Below are 17,352 nucleotides of genomic sequence, written 5' to 3'. Positions count from 1 at the left end.
ACATAGATGAATCAGTGGAACTCTGATTATAATTTCAAATCAAAGCTGAGTTATAGTGTTTAAACTTGCGCAAACTGACAAATGAGAACAGAAGGCAAAAGGTGTTATTTTTTTAAATGGGAGAAATCTTACTTTTCATTAAAAAATGATCCACTAACACCAAGAGACTGTACAGTTACACAAGACAATCTAAAGCTCTAAATGGTTAATATGTTATAGTCTGTATTGAAAGTATAATGGACCCAAATATCCAATGGAAGCTGCTTCAGAATATTCAAGGCATTTTTTAACTATAGGCACAGAAATGTACTTCCTGCAATAAATGACATTTAAAATGCACTCTGAATAAATAATAGTTGTCTAAACTACACAAAGTCTTTTTACAACATATATGTAATTAATATAACTTGAAACTGCTTTGAAATATATGAACTGTTAATAAAAGACACAAATATTTTAAAATAAATCATCATTTTTAAAAGTTGAAGAATGTATTATAGGTCCAGTTGCCTAACAGAACCAGACTTTCCTTATATAACCTAATTTCATTCAAGTTAAACCTGAAAATTGAAAACATCTACCCTAGTGAGGAAGACTTAAGATGCCAACTGTATGATATACATCTGGTTAAAAAAAATTATAAAGAAGTTAAGAAAAAAATCACTCAAAAAATGCTGTTTTTAAAAAAGACAATGTGCCTTCACTTAGTACATTTTAAGGAAAGTTTTGTTTTTAAAGGCAAATTTGAAGCACCCTCTAGTGGAAAACTGGTAACAAAAAGTTAAAGCTCTGTTTCTGAAATTCTCTAATTCAATTGCCATAAAACAAGTAACTATAAACTGGGCCAAAAAAAGTAGATTAGGCAGACTCCTCTTTCCAAATGACCCCCTCCCCCAAACAGAGCAATTCTTAAAGAAAAAAAAGTCTATTATTTATCAATTCCCCTCCCCCCAAATATATCTGCATACAAGATCTGCGAATGTAACATCATAGATGTATGCTACTCTATACATTAAAGATCACATTGTTATGAAATGATTAAGTCAAAGAAACACATGGAATCACCCTGGTAGCTTGTTCCATGTGGTTAACAGATCCCACCAAAAAGAGAACTAAGGAAACAACCCAGAGCACTTCTTCAAAACTACAATTCTCTCCAAACACATGGTAACATTTCATAAGAAGCTTTTGCTAAACTAACAAACTAGGTGACAACCCCCAGGGCAATCCAGCTACAGTCCTTTGGTCTTGGTTATTAAAGCCATTGCCTGGCACAGACAAGGTTCCCACGTGCAAGTTCTACAACAGATGGTTTTTACATTAGTAATTTAAAACTGAGTAGATGAAATACCAGATTATGTGAATTAACAGGGTTATCCATTAATAATTAGACGGCATATTATGTATTATGTAAATTCTTAGCATCACAATTTGGAGAAATACTACCAAAACAGAAAATGTCCTTAACTGAGAGACCATTTTAAAAAATAATTTAAAATCTATTTTCTGAGGAAGGCTAAAAACAGCAGAATTATTTAGCCTAGGGAAGAAAAGGGCTACCTAGAAGAACAGATAATTCACTACTGATTTATTGATACTTTAACCAGCTATTATCAATGCTCTGAGTCATGGTGGCTAGCTGGACGAACACGGTCCCTGCAGGAACCTGCATCTTGAATGGGAAAAGATGAATATAAGAAATCAACACCTTTCATTAGGGTCAGGATTTGTGTTTTATTCACTTTGGTATCCCCAGCACCTATAACAATACCTGCCACATAGTAGGTGATCAATAAATATTTACTGAATTATATAAAAAAGAAACTTCAGCTAGTGATGACTAGTATAAAGAAAACAAAACAACGTAATCAATAGAGAGTAATGGGGAAGGGTGGGGTGGCAGGTATGTTATTTCAGATCGGAGAATTAGAGGAGGATCCTTTTAAGGAAATGCTATGAGAACTTAGACTTAACAACCAAAGTCAGACTTGCAAAGATCTGAAAGAACTTTCCAGGAAGAGGAAACAGGGCGCTGGCTGAGGCAGGAGTGGTTTGACATTGAAACATTCAGACTGGTCGTGTGGGCAAGCCATGGCTGTCACAGTAAAAAGTCAGATTTTACTCAAACAGTTTGGGCAAAAGAAAGCACATAACCTCTTGATCTATTTTGGAGGTAAGGAGTAGACATGATTTGCTGACAGGTCAAATATGTGAGATGAGGCCAAGGAGTATTAAAAATGTCTCCTAAGTGTGGTGCTTAAACAACTGGGTGGATAAGGCTACTTATTGAGATGGGAAAGCGAGGTGAAGAGCAGGTTTCAGACAGGTGATGGAGGAAGGGGACAACTTTTACAATTAGCCATATAACTGGGAGTTCAGGTAAGCGGTTATATATTTCGGTTTGAAACTAATAAAATAGACTGAGGTAAAGAGCTGTAAGTTCGGAAGTTGTTTCCAGAGATGTTTAAAGCCATGGGACAAAAGAGTTATCAAGAAGTAGGGGGAGGGGGAGTAATTTTTCCATGGAAAAAACAAAGAGTTAAAGATAGAAGTTAAAGTGAGTTCACTCCAACTAGTGTAGCTCAGTGGTTGAGCACTGACCTATGAACCAGGAGGTCACGGTTCGATTCCAGGTCAGGGCACATGCCTGGGTTGTGGGTTTGATCCCCAGTAGGGGGGGTGCAGGAGGCACTCATCAATGTTTCTATCTCTTTATCCCTCTCCCTTCCTCTCTCTCTAAAAATCAATTTATAAAACCAACATAAAGTGAGTTAAGTTTGCTGAGAATTTAGTAAGAGAAAGAACACTTTAACATTCTAACTAGAGTTGTACAGAAAGGGAATGGACTGCCTACACACACCATGACTGTCCACCAAAGGAGGGTTTTAAGAAACAAGGGCTAGATGACCATCTGGAAGATTACTACTAAAGTGATTCCTATAAAGCAGCGGTTCTCAACCTGTGGGTCGTGACCCCTTTGGGGGTCGAACGACCCTTTCACAGGGGTCGCCTAAGACCATCGGAAAACACATATATAATTACATATTGTTTTTGTGATTAATCACTATGCTTTAATTATGTTCAATTTGTAACAATGAAAATACATCCTGCATATCAGATATTACATTACGATTCATAACAGTCGCAAAATTACAGTCATGAAGTAGCAACGAAAATAATTTTATGGTTGGGGGTCACCACAACATGAGGAACAGTATTAAATGGTCACGGCATTAGGGAGGTTGAGAACCACTGCTATAAAAGATGGGAGTTTCCCCTAGATGGCCTTCAAAGGTACCATATGCAGGGGTGGGGAACCTCAGCCCTCGGCCCATATACAGCCCATGAATTCACTTGGTCTAGCGCTGCCATGGCATTAGGGATGAGTTAACTAAATGTTTGAACAAATATATATATAACACAGGCTAATTTTTAAATAGATAATTTTGTATGGCCCGAGAATGATGTTATAAATAGCCAAATGGCCCTTAGCAGAAAAAAGGTTCCCCACCCTTGATTTAAAGGGACTTTTAAGACAATGATTTACCTTCACTTATGCACATTATTTTGTTACTAAGGTAAAAAGATTCCAAGGTAAAAGAAAAAAATCACTGGCATATAAAATGTCTATCTGCTAGTAGCCATTATACGTTACCTGTTTTTGTTAGCAAAAGGTTATCCAAGTGCCTGTCTCCAACTCCAAGTATATATGTAATCACACAATATCCAGCTGCAATAACAGTTAAAAAACAAACAAATTGTGACTAACACATGCAAACCAGGTTATATGGAGCGCTGAATACAAAAGCAATGTGCGCTGCTTTAATTTCAAATTGCTTACTAGTGTTTTTGATTTCTCACCTAAATTCTCAAATTAAATTTATAAGCTTTGACTCTATGAAGTTTATTATTTGAAACTCAAAAGAAATTACTGTTTGCAACAGAAAAAAACATCATGTAGAATTTTGTCAAATTATAAAAGCCACTTGTTTCAAAAGTGAAACCAGGTTTCAGGTCTACCATTTCTCATTTATTAGACATGCATTAAAGATGATGTGAAAAAAAAGTGTCTATAGAAATGCACATAATGAGTCAGTCATCCCACAATCATGTTGTCTACAAGATAACAAAGTAAATGCAGGGTTTAAAAAAACTAACAAAGAAAAACTTTATAGAAACAATTCTGAAGTGCCAGCCAATAGAAAATAAGTGAATTCATTTAAGCAGTAAAGACATTTATGAAATTCACAATAGGACTTATACCTCATTATTACTATAAATCAAAACCACTAATGACTTCTTTTATCAACAGTTTATATATCTTAGTCTTCTTATAGAGCATTTTTATGCCTCCCCCAAATCCACATATTGGAATCCTAATGCCAAAGTGGTGGTATTATAAGGTGGGGCCTTTGGGAAGTCCTTAGGTAATGGGGGTGAAGCCCTCACGAATGGGATTAGCGCTCTTATAAAAGAGACACCACAGACTCCCTAGCCCCATCCACCACATGACACAAGAAGTCTTCAACCCAAAGATGACCCTCAGCTGACCATACTGGTACCCATGGTTGGAATTCCAGCCTCCAGAACTGGTAATATTGTTATAGTAGCCTGAAGGGCCTGAGACAGCTTAATACATTCTAAATGTGTATGGATATGGAAATCGCAGAGTAGCCTACTTCCCTTCATTCTAGCATATCAATGGAAGGAAATAGTCTGTCAAACTTACCACAGCTTTTAACATATGTGTCCATTACCTCAGCACTGATCCCATAGGGCCCATTGTCACTTGGTGCATATTTTCTAAAAAAGTTCTGAAAAGGTAGTATTTTACATGTTAACAAATTCAATATAATTCTTAAATACATTAGGCATTTCAAACTGTAGATAATTACCATAGGTATCTGATCCAAAATTTAGTCTGTAATTATAAAATGTGGATTTTAGGAAGCATATTCCTCAGGAATAAGTCTATTGCTATGCTTACAAACTGTTAAGACAAAACAAACAAACGAACAAAAACACACACACACATATATGGTTAAAGAAAGAACAATAAATTACTGCTGTATCGCCATCCTTAACATATCACTTGTTTCATCTTTCTTCTAAAAGTAAATATGAGGACTGTGGGTGTTTTTTTTAATCATACATTCTCCTGAAAATGAACATGAGTTGTTGTTGTTTTTAATTAAGTAAACACTTTTTATCCAGGGGTTCCGCACACATAGACTCAACCAGCCGCAGACCAAAAACATTTGGGGGGGAAAAATGTTACCTGTTGCAAAATCTGAGCCTTGAAGGGTATGTTAGGTGGTTCCTAGACCTCCGATAGGTTTGGTTTAGTAGATGGAGTCACAGACTCAACATATAGTTGTAGCACGAATAAGATTTATTATAGCAATAAGCACCCTCTGCCTAGCAACTATCAAAATTTTAAAAGGAAAGCAGGTTGATGGCTATAAATTATATTATTTTAACAGCATAGGCACAGCAAACCACCCTTATCAGTTATAGAACAGAGGGAACACACTGAAAGCCAAATTTCCTGATACAAGCCGAGGGCTGCCTGTGCAATCCATCGGGCCTTCTAAAGACAGTAGCCTTGGCCTGCACAAAGGGTTAAGCAGTCACTTAATGTTCATAGCGAAAAAGCAGCAGAGCCAAACTTCAACCCCAGGCAGTTTGATGTTCTGACCCCGAGCTTTTAACCACTGTACATAACTGTACCCCAAACATAAGAACAGAGTAACCACTTGCTCTGCCAAGAAATCAGAGTAATGCTTTCCTGCAAATCTAAACTCCATACTCAATTAGGGACACTCTAAATCGAAAAAGACAAAAACACACTGTAGCAAATGTCCTCTATCAAGCCCCTGTTGTATTATCTTTCATCTCAGGCGTATCGATTATTCTGTGAGAATATCGTTCATTTTTCTTACATAGAGAAAAGGAAAAATTATATTTAAAAGTTAACAAAAATAAACCAGTAAGATATAATAAGAACAAACCCATATATTTAAAATGTAAAAATTCCCAAAATACACATGGCTTAGTCCTAGGATCTACTTGCCTTTTCTTATATTAAAGGAAGCAGAGATGTTGCAAGAGGAGGACAGGGGCCTGAGAAAATAATTGTGCAAAAATGCACAAGCAAGAGTATCACTAGAGCACTAAACAAAAATTCGAGATAATCGAACTGTTCATTAATGGTTAAATGACAATATTTCCACACTTTGAAACGTAGCCATAAACTTAAGGCATTTTTAATTTGTTCACCAATTAATTACTGATCTCCTATTATGTCCTAATTATGTCTCATATTTGAGAACCTCTATGTCCTAATATGGAAGAATTTCCAAATGTTAGCATTGTTTACTTCTGAGGAAATGAAAAAATACTTGCAGGGAAAAGGGTGATAAAAGGAGACTTTCATTTTAACTTACATACTTTTATACAGCTTGAAATTTTTATAACAAGAATATAGTCATGAATTCTATAAATCTTTAAATAAGTATCATACCTGAATGCTTCCTTCTGTATCAAGAACTTCAGCAACAGGAACTGACTGGATAAACTGCATGAAGCCTACACAGAAATAAATGCATAGCCCTGAGCTAAGTTATTGATTAAGCAATAAAAATAAAGGTCCTGCTAAGAATAACCTTCATTTGCAAATGTATACACTACATACCTGAATAACTCTAAAAGGTCTGCAAACACTATTTAGATTCATTCTGGTGGTTATCTCAAAGGATAAGGTAACTTTTAAAAAAATAAGCTAATTTAATCTGTATGTTTCTCTAGGCCAATTTCTATAATTGTACACAAGGAACACAAAAACGTAAGAAGCCAAACTTCTTAAATCTGGCATAAAAATTTCTTCTTTCTGTATTCTGTATATTTTAAACATATCAATTAAAAATTTTCCATTCCACATTTAAAATCACTTTAAGAATCTGAAATTGTGTAATATCAATCACCTAACCTTAAAACTGTATTCTGTTCATTAGCTTTTTTATTTAATACTCCATCTTCTACCTTTTAATGGGAATGATAGAAGAAAAGTGTAAATCCTTTAAACTACCAAAAAGAAGAGGGGGAGATAGTATACAGGAGAACAAGAAGAAAAATCTGGGAACAGCAGGAATATAAAACAACAAATACATTAAAAAAATCAAAGTTGAATGATGGAAAGAATTTCAGGATCATAAACAATCATGATCTGGTTTTGGTGAGCCTCCTATCAGCTATTTGCATGCAAATTAAGAGATTGGATACTCTTAGAATATGAAATGTCTCATCCATTACTATATCATAAACACGAAATAGTCTTCATTAATTCACTTAAAATTTGTTATTGTTTCTTTACTACATAGCAAGAACTTTGCCAGGTAAAACATAGAGCCTTGACCATGCCTTCATAGACCAAGCTTTAAACTTACAAGCTTGCAAGTTTTATTGGGATAAATACTACAGATGAAAGAGTACTACGAAAGAGAATAGTGTACAAGCATGTCAAACTCACAGCCACTGGGCTGCATGCCTCTTTTAAATAACATTCTTGGGTAGGAGAACTAAATTACAATAGAGAACAGAAGGCATCTGGCAATTTGAGCCATGTTTTGAAGGATAATGAGTTAACAGGTACAGCTGTGGAGTAAAAAATGTAAAAGATAATGAACACAGCTATGTGAAAGCCTGAGGGCTGAAAGACCACAGTGCATGGAGAAAAGGGAAGGTGCTCAGTGTGGAGAGAGCCCCAGAAGCAGGGGTGAGAGGCAGAGGACAGGCTTCAGGGGCAGGCACAGGGGGAACGTGGCTCTGCAGAACTAAGCTGTGGCTTTTGCCTTCATCCCAAGAGCAAGTGAAAGCTAATAAATCAAGTTAAGAAAGATAGTCAAAGACCATATCTGCATTATTAATAAGCTCATTCTGAGAGGAAAATGAGAATTATTAAATTATCAAAAAGATTTGGGCCGAAACCAGTTTGGCTCAGTGGATAGAGCGTCGGTCTGTGGAATGAAAGGTCCCAGGTTCGATTCCGGTCAAGGGCATGTACCTGGGTTGCGGGCACATCCCCAGTAGGAGATGTGCAGGAGGCAGCTGATCGATGTTTCTCTCTCATCGATGTTTCTGACTCTCTATCTCTCTCCCTTCCTCTCTGTAAAAAATCAATAAAATACATTAAAAAAAAAAAAAAAAGATTTGGAAGTGGCTTGGGAAGGGCAGGAAACCTGAGAGATAACTTGTTTCTCTGGGTATCTAAAGGTATGCAACTCTAAGAGAAACAAGACTATGGACTTCACAACAGGCGTTCCTAGGGAATCTCGCTCCAGCTTCCAGAGGATATTCAATGTCAAAAAGCTGTGGATGCTATCAATCCATATAGAAAATCAGGTAATTAGTGGCTTTAATTAGCAGAGCACAGTACAAAGCCGCTCTAGTACTAACTCTGAAATGATGATTCAGGACACAGATTGCCATGTAAGAAATCACTGTGAATTATAACCAGCTTTGAATGCAAAGAAAGGTTTTAGTTTTTATTCCAAATATGATGTTTAATGATTGGAGAGGAAGAGAGGCAAGGAGAGAGGCAGGCAGGCCAGCCCAGCTGGTCTTCAGTGCTGCAAATGAGTGCCAGTTCTAGCATTTTTAATACCTTTCAATTAAAAAAGGAGAAGTATACTCATTGACATTGAAATAGACCACCACAGTGTAAACTAAACTTACCATGTTTTGTACTGGTGGCTAATACTTTATAGGGTGTTAACTTCAAATCCAGATTTTCTTTCCGCAGTAGCTGTTGGTCAAAAGGTAAAATACATGAACTAAATGTAAAGATTGTTATGAAACAGTTTTACAGGCAAGTATTATAGCAGTTTAATAAATAAGAGTCAGGAAGTGAACCTAAACTAAGATTTAACTAAATTCCTTAGTTAATTTAACTTTCATCATCAAAATAAATTTATTAAGCACTTACTGGATGGTGTGCCAATTTTTTATCTTAATCTAAATCACTGTCGGTTTTCAATGAACAGTAGACTTCCTCCCACTAATTTATGCAGGGTTTTTTTTTTCTGCTCATAAAGTATTTTAGACTCAGAAAAAAAGAACTAAAAGCAAATATGTTCCTTTAAAATCCTGGGATAGGGATGGGATTTGAAAATGATCTAGTTGACTAAGAGGAAGGAAATTACTAAATCCAACATTGAACCAATTTAGTTGGGAAAAATGTTTTTATAAAAAGAAACACATGCAGTTTCATTTTATCCCCATCTCAAGAGCCATTCTGCAGTGCACAAAACAGCTGAATTTGTTCAAGGTCAAGTGGAGACTGCTGAGCTTTCTGTGTTGTACTTGAGATGTTACAAATATGTCCTGTGTCCATATACAGCATATGTACTAAACCAGTTTTTGAAAATGAAATAATGTTCCCCACCAACATAAGGCTATGTTCACCTTGTCCATGAGTGAAATGATTTGAAGAATAAGTTGATCTTGGCGTAAGTCATCCCCATGCTTAAATATAACTGGGTATTTGCCTCCATCTTCTGTCTTAAAGAACAACTGTGCAGGCATAAGGGCACTCTGGAAATAAAAATATTGCTTTCAAATTTGGATATAAGTTAATGTATGAAAATTGACTACGCGCAGAAGAAAACGCTGACATGTAAGATTTGCCAACAGGTAAACAGGACCTGAAAAACAAGATGGTTGGCAGCAAGAGGCATTAGGGAACGCTGGAGAAAACAGTGAGCTAGCTAATAGCCAGGACTATTGGGCATACGGAGCACAAGCTCTGGACTCAGTCACTAGATTTCATCTAATTAAGTGAAAGATTCTAGTTATTCTAGAATAAAAAATAAAGGTATTTGAGATCACCCTTCATTTCATAAAAAAGTAATTTAAGTCTCAAAACTGCAAAGCCAGTCATATACCTGCCATTAGGATCTTGACTCTATCTGGTGCATTTTAATGCTGTACTGTTTTACCTCATTTACTCCAGTATGTCTCTAACACTACAAATAATCATGGCGAGCACATCTCTTTATCATGCATGGTGCCAGACTCTTGACCCTCTCTAGTTTCAGATTGCCTTAGCAGCTATGCAGAGGAGGTGTTAGTTTTATCTCACAAGTGAGGAGACAGGAGAAAAAATGTGTGCAAGGTCATCCAGCTCATATGGGGCAGAGCCTGAATCCAGGACCATGTCATTACGATGCCCAGCAGATAATGATGCTGCACAGGTCATGATAGGTCCTGTGGCACAACTGGAGAAGACAGCCACCACCAGCTGGCTGTTTTTAACTATCCAAGAGTTGGCTGGTCAAAAGAAAGCCTAGCATGCCCTTCAGGACTAAAGAGAATTACTGTACTACATAAAAATATGAAGGAGAAAGTTAAGCCATAAGAACAGGTTGAGCAATGTTAAAAAGGTTAACTGGGACTCATAGCTAACCAAGTGAACCTATGAACTGAATGCATAATATAAGGTTTTCAATTTAACTTTTTAAATAAAAGATCAAATGGGAAAAAAGTAGGTGTGACTCTTATTAAAAAGTAGTTAAAAAAATTAAAGATTAAAAAACAACCCAGATATATATAAAAATACTTTACACATTTCATACTTAAGTGCCTACTGGTAATATAAGATCTGAAATCAAAGCACTGTTAAATAAAGGGTACCTTTTCCCCTAGCATTACTAAATCAAATACAGATATTACCGGCAGTGTTCTAGCTTTAAAGAACTAGGTTCCAACCATCCATGTTAAAGATCCATCATGATTACCTTGAATAGTGTAGCTGTTTCTGGGATTATTCCTCTAATTTTCACCTGGGGTTCTAGAGGCAATGGGATAAGTTCCACATCTGACAAATTCATCTTTTCATTATCTCCAAGCAATGCCTGTAGTCTCTCATTCTAGAAGAAGGCAGGAAGGATTAGTTAGGTTAAACTTTTTTAAAAAGTAGTTTATAAAACATGGTAAAGACATAAAGACTGATTCCGTTAACTTTAAAGTATCTGCAAAACACCACAAAAAATATGTGCCAAGTGAGAGCTGCCAGGGGCAGCATGCTCTAACAGGAGCACTCCTTGGATTATGAAGAGCTGGACTTGCACATGGTCAGAGAACACATTTCTCTTGCTCATCTGAAAATCAGGAAAATACTCAAGCTAGACTTAAAGATTCCATTTTTGTTTTCAAATGATATTGAAGCCACAAAGAGAAACTAACTTCATTTGAAGCATAATTTTTGCATGACCAATTATCAAGCAAGAATTTCATGATGCTGCTCCTGTGCAAGTTTTGGGTTTAAAAAGTAAACTCAACCCTACCCAACTTGAACCCTACCGTTCATTGTTCATTATCTCTGACTGATCAAACTTCTCCTAAGAAATCACCATTTATTTTCTTCAGCTCACACCCACACTGCATTGAACCAACATTTCATGTCACAGTGAAATAGCTTCATCACTGAGCAACAGCTGTGCTATTTAGACCAAGCCCTTCCATTCCATTCCAAAATAATGTCCATTTCTTTGAATGCTGTGAGAGTCATGCACTCTTTGAACAGGCAAGCTTATTCTTTAAGGGGCAACTTGACTTGTCAGTCCCTGCAGCATAGAGCACTTGAACTGTGATGCTACTGAAAGGATGTGTGCCTCAAAGGGAGAGCTCTGAATCAGTAAGACAGAAGTTCAGAAAAATGTTTAAAGGACCACCAAGACATAAATTAAATTCTTTCCCTTTAGTAAGACCTCAATTCTCCTTTTGAATCGGCAAGTTCAAGTTAAAATCAACTGAAAACTGGTATGAATTTCTACATATCCCCTACAAAAATCAGTAAGTCTATCGAACCAAATGCACCATCAGACATACCTATGTATTTGAAAACCCAGCGGGTGAATGGTGGAACCACCAGAAGAACCAGTCGACCAGTCACTATGATGCGCACTGACCATCAGGGGGCAGACGCTCAATGAAGGAGCTGCCCCCTAGTGCTCAGTGTGCTTCCACAGCGGGAGCAGCTGCTAGAGGCCCAGGGTGAGCCCGAGTCTCTGCACCTATCAAATACCTGAGACAATCCAGACTCTGGCCTGACCCCACCACCAGCTGATGCAGGCCCCCTAAGGTGTGTTCTAGAAAGAGTGCGGGGAGCTGGCACAGGCGGATGGCAAGAGGGGACATGACTGTGGACTCCCCAGGGAGGCTGTCCTAATGACTGAGGATCCTGGAGCACGGCTGCCCTGTACATCCCCGATGGTGTCACTGACCTGGCATCACACATCAAGAACATTTACCGAGTGATTTTGGGGTGCAAAGCTTTCTGCCAGGTTCCTCCAGAACACAGAACACGCCTTTACCCAAGACATTACCCTGAAATATCAGCTCACATTAATTGCCCCTTTCAGCAGCCACTCACAGCGGGGGTCCACAGCCACTAGGCCAGCCGTGGGCAAACTACAGCCCGCGGGCCAGATCCGGCCCGTTTGAACTGAATAAAACGAAAAAAAAAAAAAAAAAAAAAAGACCGTACCCTTTTATGTAATGATGTTTACTTTGAATTTATATTAGTTCACACAAACACTCCATCCATGCTTTTGTTCCGGCTCTCCGGTCCAGTTTAAGAAGCCATTGTGACCCTCGAGTCAAAAAGTTTGCCCACCCCTGCACTAGGCTGACCAGGATGAGCAGCGCTCCCACAGTGGGCCAATGCCCGCAGGCCACGCCCCCCCACCAGTGGACGATTCCGTGCACCGGGCCTCTAGTACTAATATAAAGTAACGTTAACTAATTTGAATATCTAGTTATACCATCATAACCAATTTCTAGTTGATGTGCTTGTAAACAGTAAAATAGCTGGAAGCAGATAATAAAAGAAGGGCCAGAAATCCAGCCACTTCTTCCTACCTCCACTGCTCTAAGCCCTGGGGTCCAAGCCACCAACATTTCTCATTTTGATTCCTGCAGTAGCCTCCTGCCGCGCCTCTTCTTCAACCTCTGCCTCTTACAGTCTCTTATTAAAAACAACTAGAGTGCTGCTGCTAACAAGAAAGACAGCTCATGTCACTCCTGTTCAAACCTCCAATAGCTTCCACTCTCACTCAATGTTTAAGTTAAAGTCCTTAAAATGGTGTATATAATGTGTTTCCTCTTTATCCTATTTTCTCCCTCTTAACCTTGTGAACATTATTTTATGCACATATCTCTGCTAGCAATTCTCTCTAGACCTGATTCCCTGTCTCTGAACTCATGACTCAATTTTTCACCTTTCCCTCTCTCCACTTGCATCTCACAAGCCTGGAGAACAACAGGAACATGGATTGTGTTGTTAACATAGTAGAAAGGCCTGCCTACTATGGGATTAGGTGAAGCAGGGGTAGGGAATGCCCAGCCCACGGCTGTATAAAGCCCTTGAAATCATTTGGTCTGGCTCTACCAAGGCTTTAGGGGTCAGTTAATTAAATGTATGACCAAACATAGCAGGCTAATTTTTAAGTTGATAATTTTATATGGCCCACAAAAGATGTTTTAAATATCCAAATGGCCCTTGGCAGTAAGAAGGCTCCCCACCCCTGAGGTAAAGATAAGATATCAAGTGAGTCCTTCATATTACGTAGGCTATTGATTAGAAAACAGTGATGCATGAAAAACAGATGCCCAACTGTCCTCATCAAGCAAAAGCCTCGCTGTTGAGAGAAAGATCAATGTACAGGCCACACATCAGAGTCAAAGCCAGTGCTGTCCGAAACAACTGTTCTGCAACCCTGGCTAAGCCACTCTGGACCTTCACTTTCACAGATAGATTCTAATCTAAATGATCTCTAGAGGCCCTTTCCATGTCAAATGGGTTATATTCTAGGATGCTAAGATTCTAAAATAAGAGTCAATAAAACACTACAGGTAAAATATAGACTCAAAAAATATGGGTACACATCCCAATGCTAATCCTTGCTGAGGACACTGGACAAATTAACTTAACTTCTCTACTCCTACTTTTCCTTACAGCTGGGAAAATAATAATAGTACCTAACTTATAGGGTTGTTGTGAGGATTAAGTCAATATATAAAACTTATAAAATAGAATTCCATACATAATCAGTATGCTTAAGTGTTCCTATTACTAAAATTAAATAAGTTTTTCATAAAATATATCAACCCAAAAGAAAGTACCAAAACTCAGAATTTTATGATATCGAGACATTATTAGTCATAAATAAAAAGCAAATCCCATAGGTTTTACCTTTTTCTTACGATTTCCGCTTTCACGCTGCACTGCCTTCATTAGATGCACCAGCCGATCTACAAACGTCTGCTGTGCAGCCAGCAAGGAGCGCATAACTCTGACAGACTTGTCACCCTGAAGGTATTCAACGGGAAGGAAAATTAATTCTATGCAGCATAATGATCAGGGTTTCTTTAATAGCATGGGCGACCTTTATTTATTCTTTTAATAGCTGCAAACTTCAATGCACAGTGTAATTGAAAAAGATTAATTATCTTGATTCAGAGATGAGAAACCTGCGATCTTAAACAACACCAGCTTTTCCACAGTTGAAATATTAAGTGAGTCTTCAGCAAATACTAGTCAATCAAAAACAGCACGGTTTTTTTTCTCACATACAACCATGTAACAAAATAGAATTCATTCACACAAAATGATTTCACTCATTGATTCAATAAATTTCTGGACGCCTATGATGTCTTTAGCAATGTGCTGGGGACATGGTAGCAACAATATTGGTAGAACTAAAAATCTACCAAATAAAGGGTAAAGTTCTCAAATAGCAACATTTTATATGCTGGCTTAGTAAAATAAAAGTTGTAATAACTAAATGCTATAAAGTCTTAGTGATTCTCAGTTCATAAAATATTATAAAATACAGTGAATTTTCCAATTACACTGGTAAGGACAGCTGGGAAAATATTATCACCCTCATTTTGAAGATGAAAAGATGTAAGCTCAGAGGAACTGAGATTTCTTCACAGAGTGACAAATGCCATAAGTGAGAGAACTGAGATTAGAAAAGAGCACCAATTTGCTAATTAATTATTTGCTATTTGCTAATCAGTTTGATGTAGAGACACTGAGCCCTGAGGACTATATAAAAGTTTAGTCTCAAAGAGTTAACTAAGAGGTGTTTTAAATATTTAATAAGATGAAAGATAAAGTAGTAGTATTTCTGAAAATCGCAGATGGATGTGCTCTCTTTTCATTGCTGTGTACCATATTTTCTCTTTAAATGACAAATGCTAAGCTGTGAGCTTTTAAATTTATTTCAATGGATTATATATGATGTACAGTATGAAAATCATGCATCTATACCAACTTGCTTGTTTCATCAATAGCGAAATTTAGAGGGGTTGTCTGCCTCACCTTGGTACAACTGCTGGCTGAACTTTGACACTGCTGTAAGAGTCACAAACACCAAGGGAAAATGGATTTACATACCATCTCTAAAAAATGTTTAAGAAGGAAAATATATGGTGTATGGAAAGTTTCTGCAATATGACCACTGCCAAGCTTTTTGGAACATACTTAGTTTTGAAAATAAAAATAGTAAACAGAGGTAGAAATGGAAAAGCAAAGTGTTGGGGTTTTTGGTTCCATGTATAGGTTTATTCATTGAATCAGGGATCAACAGAATTTCCGTAAAGGGCCAAGGAATAAATTCTTTAGGCCCACTGGGCATACACTTTCCATTCCAACTATTCAACTGCTAAGGTAGTGCAAAACTGGCCATAAAGAGTATGAAAACAAAAAGCATGACTAGGTTCCAATAACATTTCACTTAAGAACACTGAATTTGAATTTCACATAATTTTCCTATATCACAACAAATAATATTCTTCTTTTGACTCTTCTGAACCATTTGAAAATATAAAAACCATTCCCAGATCAAGGGACATATCAAAACAAGCAACAGGCCAGATCTGGTCCAGATTTGTCACCCTATGTTAAATGGTTACCTTCAACAATGCTTGGCTGAATCGTCTCATCACATTCAAGTACATCTCATGGGTCTTTGGGTCTCTCTGCTGAGTATCTTGATCTTCACATTCCACTATCACATACCTTAAAAATACGTTGTCATTCAGATGATGTGAAATGAATCTCAGGTTCATTTTGTAAATATTTATGCCTTTCCACTAAAAGATTAAATCACATTTGCAAAAATAATAAAATGGGAGTAATGAGGTATTTTATCATCACTCTTTTAAGAGTGGAAATATAAAGGCCAACATATACAACCATCTATAAAAGGTAAATAAATAACAGTAACTAATTTGCACAATATACTAGATTTTCTAAAAATTTTGGGATAAAAAAAAAACAACAAGCATTTTTTCCTATACTTTCTGAGGTACAGAATTGCTGGGTCATATGAGAGTTTTAGTTTTAATTTCTAAGAAACCTCCACACTGTTTTCTGTAGTCGCTGCACCAATTTACAGAGGTTCCCATCACAACTTTGTAAACACGGCCACATTTATGCACACAGATGCATATATCAAAAAAGTTTCAATGGATTATATATGATATACAGTATGAAAATCATGCATCTATATCCACTTGCTTGTTTCATCAATAGCGAAATTTAGAGGGGTTGTCTGCTCCACCGTAGTACAATTAGCTGACTGTAGAGCTAAAATCGGAACACAGGACATTGGGCTCCTCGGTCAGAATTCTTCCTGTTCTACTCAGCTTACTCCCATATTGTTTTATCTTGAGAAGCCACAAGAAACTTTTCAACCTTGTTACCTAATACTGTTTTACAAATCTCAAGTCACAGCCACCGTATTTCCTTGTACTATTTCTGGGAAAGAGTATATTCAGCCATGTAGAAGGTAAATTTCATGAGAGCCAAGAGCTTACCCTTGGCACTTCCATGCCTGGCACCTAATATTCAATATATTATTGTTGAACGAATAAATGACTTATCTCATGGATTTAACCATTATTTCTAAGTTGATAATTCTCAAATAGGTAAATACATTCCTTTTAACACACCTACGGATTAATTTTGATTTCATTATGTGGTCTGCTTTTACTTGCAAACTTGCACTATGCCCATTTTATGCATTCACACTTCAGTCAGGTCAATCCCCTGACTACCCTGTTGTGCTTCTGGTCATGTTGCAGTACTGTCCACAAACACCTTCCCGTCTTCACCTTCCCATAGTCTACCCATCCTTCCAACAGAGGGCAACGCCCTATCTCTTTCAGGAAGTCTTCGCATGTCCTAACAACTTCTTCCTGTGTGTTTACGAAGCAAACTCATTTACAAATGAGCAATACTGATGACCACCTTGTGCAGGCTCCTTGCTCTCCTAGACCACCAAG

At 37.3% G+C, this 17,352-nt stretch overlaps 1 protein-coding gene across 2 annotated transcripts in view; it reads right to left on the bottom strand.

Annotated features, from left to right (window-relative positions):
* The window catches only part of PIK3C3 (phosphatidylinositol 3-kinase catalytic subunit type 3), a 77,602-nt gene that overhangs the window by 14,907 nt on the left and 45,343 nt on the right, over nucleotides 1-17,352 (bottom strand). For both annotated transcript variants that reach the window (XM_081097496.1, XM_081097495.1), the window contains exons 14-21: nucleotides 15,979-16,084; nucleotides 14,252-14,368; nucleotides 10,794-10,925; nucleotides 9,463-9,591; nucleotides 8,734-8,803; nucleotides 6,524-6,588; nucleotides 4,730-4,814; nucleotides 3,656-3,730 (exon numbers count right to left, since the gene is read on the bottom strand). In XM_081097496.1, coding sequence (XP_080953622.1) covers nucleotides 3,656-3,730; nucleotides 4,730-4,814; nucleotides 6,524-6,588; nucleotides 8,734-8,803; nucleotides 9,463-9,591; nucleotides 10,794-10,925; nucleotides 14,252-14,368; nucleotides 15,979-16,084 — 779 coding nt within the window. The remainder of the gene's footprint in view (nucleotides 1-3,655; nucleotides 3,731-4,729; nucleotides 4,815-6,523; nucleotides 6,589-8,733; nucleotides 8,804-9,462; nucleotides 9,592-10,793; nucleotides 10,926-14,251; nucleotides 14,369-15,978; nucleotides 16,085-17,352) is intronic.

The sequence above is a fragment of the Myotis nattereri genome, assembly GCF_964212035.1.
Source record: "Myotis nattereri genome assembly, chromosome: 8".
NCBI lineage: Eukaryota > Metazoa > Chordata > Mammalia > Chiroptera > Vespertilionidae > Myotis > Myotis nattereri.
Note: the sequence above shows the minus strand (reverse complement) of the source record. Positions and strands in the feature narration are given on the sequence as shown.